Source organism: Desmodus rotundus, chromosome 9 (genome assembly GCF_022682495.2).
Source record: "Desmodus rotundus isolate HL8 chromosome 9, HLdesRot8A.1, whole genome shotgun sequence".
Classification (NCBI taxonomy): Eukaryota; Metazoa; Chordata; class Mammalia; order Chiroptera; family Phyllostomidae; genus Desmodus; species Desmodus rotundus.
In genome coordinates, this window is record NC_071395.1 from 43,297,550 (window position 1) to 43,302,136 (window position 4,587).

The window sequence follows — 4,587 nt, forward strand, 5'->3', positions numbered from 1 at the left end:
CACTCTTTTTTTCCCCAACTATAGTTTATATTCAATATTACTTTGTATTAGTCTTGGATGTACAGCACAGTGGTTAGATAACCATGTACTTTACAACGTGTTCCCTTGATATGTCCAGTGCCCACCTGGCACTGTACATAGTTAATACAATATGATTGACCTTATTTTCTATGCTGTACTTTATATCCCCCTGACTATTCTGTAACTACCAATTCATATTTCTCAATCCCTTCACCATTTTCACCCAGTCCCCCAATTCCCCTCCCCTCTGGCAACCATCACTCTATTCTCCATATCTAGAATGTTTTAATTTTGTTTCTTTTGGTTTTTAGATTCCACATATAAGTAAAAATCATCAGATGGTATTTGCCTTTCCCTGACTGACTTATTTCCCTTAGCATAATACCCTCTAAGTCCACCCATTTTCAACAGCAAATGGTATGATTTCATTCCTTTTTTTAAGATTTTATTTATTTATTTTTAGAGAGAGGGGAAGGGAGGGGGGAAGAAGGAAGGAAAGATCAATGTGTGGTTGTCTCTCTTGTGGCCCTCACTGGGGACCCGGCCTGCAACCCAGGCATGTGCCCTGACTGGGAATCGAACCAGTGACCCCCTGGTTCACAGCCTGCACTCAATTCACTGAGCTACATCAGCCAGGGCGATTTCATTCTTTTTTATGGTCGATGAGGATATTCTTGATTGGCAGGGCAAAGAATGAAGAAAATGGACTGGAAGCAAGTGTTAGCAGAGGCCCTATGCATCTGTCTGTCTTGTCTATATAGGTGGCTGCCTAATCCTGTTTCACTTTTTGTTCCAAGTTCATGTGAGATAGACTTTGGTGAATTCTAACGTGGAACATAAAAGCAACAGATTCTAGAAACTGTAGTTCACAACATTACTCATGTTGCTATATCTGTCAAGAAGGGTCATCTCCAACTCCAGATTTTTTTGTCTCAGCACAGATCTCTCTTCTTAACTCAAACCTTATTGCCCAAACCCAACCAGAAGGAATGATAAAGAACAAGGGGCAACAGATGAGAATAATTCATGACACTATACTCTATGATGAACTGTGCATACTTACAAATTCATTTATTGACAAGGAAAACAAAATAAGGCTCTTCAGGCAAGTGAAAAGGTAGTTTCCTGTTAAGAAAGAAAGGTGGAATATATATATAATGTATATATGTATATGATATATATGAGACATGAAAGGGTAAAACATATCCAGACTTGCCATAGGACGCCAGTAGAAAAAAAAACAACAAATAGCAAAATGTCATTTTCCAATAGTCCTTTCCTTACAGATCAATTACAAAATGATATAAAAATTAAACCTACTTGCATGTGAGAAATACACTTCAATTCACCCACAAATCTATAATTCAGTATTTACTTGCAAAAGTAAGTAGAACTCCATAATACAGAGAACTACTTAAAGAATAGGTCAGTAATAAAGATCATGTATGTATGTTTATTTTTCATGTCATAAAATTTCTACAGTATCCTACATGAATTAATTTTCAACAGGCTATCCATATTCATTACATTAATATGATTTATATACTTCAAATGCAGTTGTCACGACTTGGAAAATATTTGATAAAATAAAAAATTTGTCTTATTTTTCAGTTACATAATTTCTACCCAGTATATACTTTCACATGGTAGAGATTTGAGACAAGTGAAGATTTTCCTATATTGTTTACATTTAGTAAAATTTTCTCCACCGTGAAGCTATGTGTGTGTGTAGCTTCCCGAGGAAATGAGAAAACTAAAGGCTTTTCCACATTCTTCACACATATAGGGTATCTCTCCAGTATGATTCTTACATTTTCACAAAAGGCTCTCCCACATTCCTTAGAGTATTCATAGACTTTTTCTTAGGTATGAGTTCTTTCATGATTTCGTAAAGAAGTGGGATGATTGAAGGCTTTACTACAATTGTTACATCGATAGGGTTTCTCTCCAGTGTGAATTCTTTCATGTGTTCTTAGTGAACTCGGACAGTCAAAGGCTTTCCCACACTCCTTACACTTACAAGGCCCATCTCCAATGTGCTTTATCATATGTCTTTGAACACTGAAAGGAGAAATGAAGGCCTTCCCACATTCCTTACATTCATAGAGCTTCTCTCCGGTATGACTCCGCTCGTGTTTTCGAAAGTAACTTGGACAACTGAAGGCTTTACCACATTTTTTACACTTATACGGCTTTTCTCCACTATGTCTCCTTTCATGACTTCGAAAGGATCTGGAACAACTGAAGCCTTTACCACACTGCTGACATTTATAGGGTTTCTCTCCAGTATGAATTCTTTCATGTTTTCAAAAGTAACTTGGACAACTGAAGGCTTTGCCACATTTTTTACATTCATAGGGCTTTTCTCCACTGTGCCACCTCTCATGACTTTGAAAGGATGAAAAGGAGCTGAAGGCTTTACCACATTGCTTACACTCGTAAGGTTTCTCTCCAGTGTGAGTTCTTTCATGTTTTCTAAAGTAACTGGGACAACTGAAAGCTTTGCCACACTGCTCACATTTATATGGTTTCTCTCCTGTGTGAGACAGTTCGTGAGTTCGACAGTAACTGAGACAACTGAAGGCTTTATCACAGTGCTTACATAGATAGGGTTTCACTCCAGTGTGAATCCTTTCATGCCTTCGAAAGGATTGGCGATACTTGAAGGCTTTTCCACAGTCCTTACATTTATATGGCTTTTCCTCATATTCCAGATACTCAAATGATTTGGGTGTAGTGTGAGATCTCATATGCCTATTAAAGAATGAATGATTCATGAAGATTCCACACACGCTGCATTCACATAGTTTTATTTCAGTAGAAGTTTTCTTTTTCTGGTTATGATTTGGAGTCTGGCTGAAGTTTTCTCCATATTGACTACCTTGTTTACTTTTACCCAGTCTCTCTACTATATGACTGCTGTAAAAAGTGAGAAGGATATTATTAATATCTTATTTATTAATAATCTTACATTAATAGTTATTAGAATGACATTTTTACCCCATCCAAAGAAAGTATAAGTTTTCAGTGCTTTCTGATTGAAAGTGCTAAATGCTTTGCAAGAGGGCTTAATCATAGCTATTATCAAAACAGTGTATTCATAAATGGGGTTTCAAAATACTATTTCTAAATGTACTAATTTTGAAACACTAAACATCTAATTCACATGTGAGAAAAAACTTTGATGAAAATATGGCAAGAATAAATAAATTTAAAACTTGGCCCATTTGGTTTATGTGCTGTTTAAAAACTTCATGACATATGCAGATTCATGGGACACTGCTCTCTCACATGACTGTGACTCACCTTAAACTTGTCCCGTGATGTTTGTAGTGGTCTTCAGTGTCATGGTCTTTGAATATTTCTCCTAAAATGCATACCAGGAAAAATAATAAACTATAAAACCTCATAGAAAAACTGTTACATAATAGTCCATGATGAGCAGTGACCATGTCTGGTTTATTTACCAATGTATTCCCTTTCCACATTCCACTCCTTGGAACTCCATTGAGGAGCACACAACACTGGTTTTCTATTGACTAAGCAAGTAAGAAAGAATGTGGTCATCCCTACCTATTGAGGCCAAGTTCCTGAAGGTTTCCCTCATCACGTCCCTGTAGAGTTTCTTCTGTGAAGAATCCAGTAAAGCCCACTCCTCCAGGGTGAACTTCACACTCACATCCTCGAAGGCCACTGAGTCCTAAAACACCCCAAATATGTATACAGAATAGGTGAGATGAACAGCACTAGGAATCTGTACTCAATTCATAAGAAATTCACATATGACTGGAAGAAAGCCCACAAATATATGGAGACTAAACAACATGCTGCTGACCAAGCAATAGACCAAAAAGAAAATATAGGATATCAAAAACTATCTGAAACAATAAAAACAAAAACACAACTTTTCAAACTTCATGGAATGCAGCAAAAGCAGTTCTAAGAGGAAAGTTTATAATTACACAGGCCTACCTAAAGAAAGCAGAAAACTCTACATTGAAAGGAACTAGAAAAAGAATAATCTAGCTCTACACTGAAAGGAAGTAGAAAAACAAGAACAAACACAACCCAAAATAAACAGAAGGAAGGAAATAATTAAGATCAGGTCAGAAATAAATGAACTAGAAGTTTTAAAAACAATGGAAAATATCAATAAAACTAAGGGCTGGTTCTTTGAAAAGATAAACAAAATTAAAAACTTTAGCTACACTCATCAAGAAAAAAAGTGAGAGAGCCAAATAAATAAAATATAAATGAAAGAGACGTCACAACCAACACCACAGAAAGACAATGACTACTATGAACAATAGTAGCCTAAAAAATAGCCTAAAAATAGCCTAAAAAAGGAGAAATACAAACCCTAAAGAGACCAATGACTAGCAATGAAATTGAAGCAGTAATAAGAAAAAATCCCAACAAATAAAAGTCTAGAACCAACCAGATTGCTTAATGGGTGAATTCTACCAAACATTCAAAAAGAATTAACACATATTCTTCTTATTATATTTCAAAAAATGAAGATAAAGAAATGTTCCCAAACTCATTTTACAAAGCCGGAATTACCCT

At 35.9% G+C, this 4,587-nt stretch overlaps 1 protein-coding gene across 1 annotated transcript; it reads right to left on the reverse strand.

Annotated features, from left to right (window-relative positions):
* Positions 1-1,881: 1,881 nt before the first annotated feature.
* LOC112301411 (zinc finger protein 709-like) lies at positions 1,882-3,715 on the reverse strand. Its single transcript, XM_071219201.1, is given in 4 exon segments — positions 1,882-2,050; positions 2,120-2,940; positions 3,328-3,388; positions 3,595-3,715. Coding segments are annotated over 4 exon segments (1,083 nt in total). The 5' UTR covers positions 3,629-3,715; the 3' UTR covers positions 1,882-1,883.
* Positions 3,716-4,587: the final 872 nt, after the last annotated feature.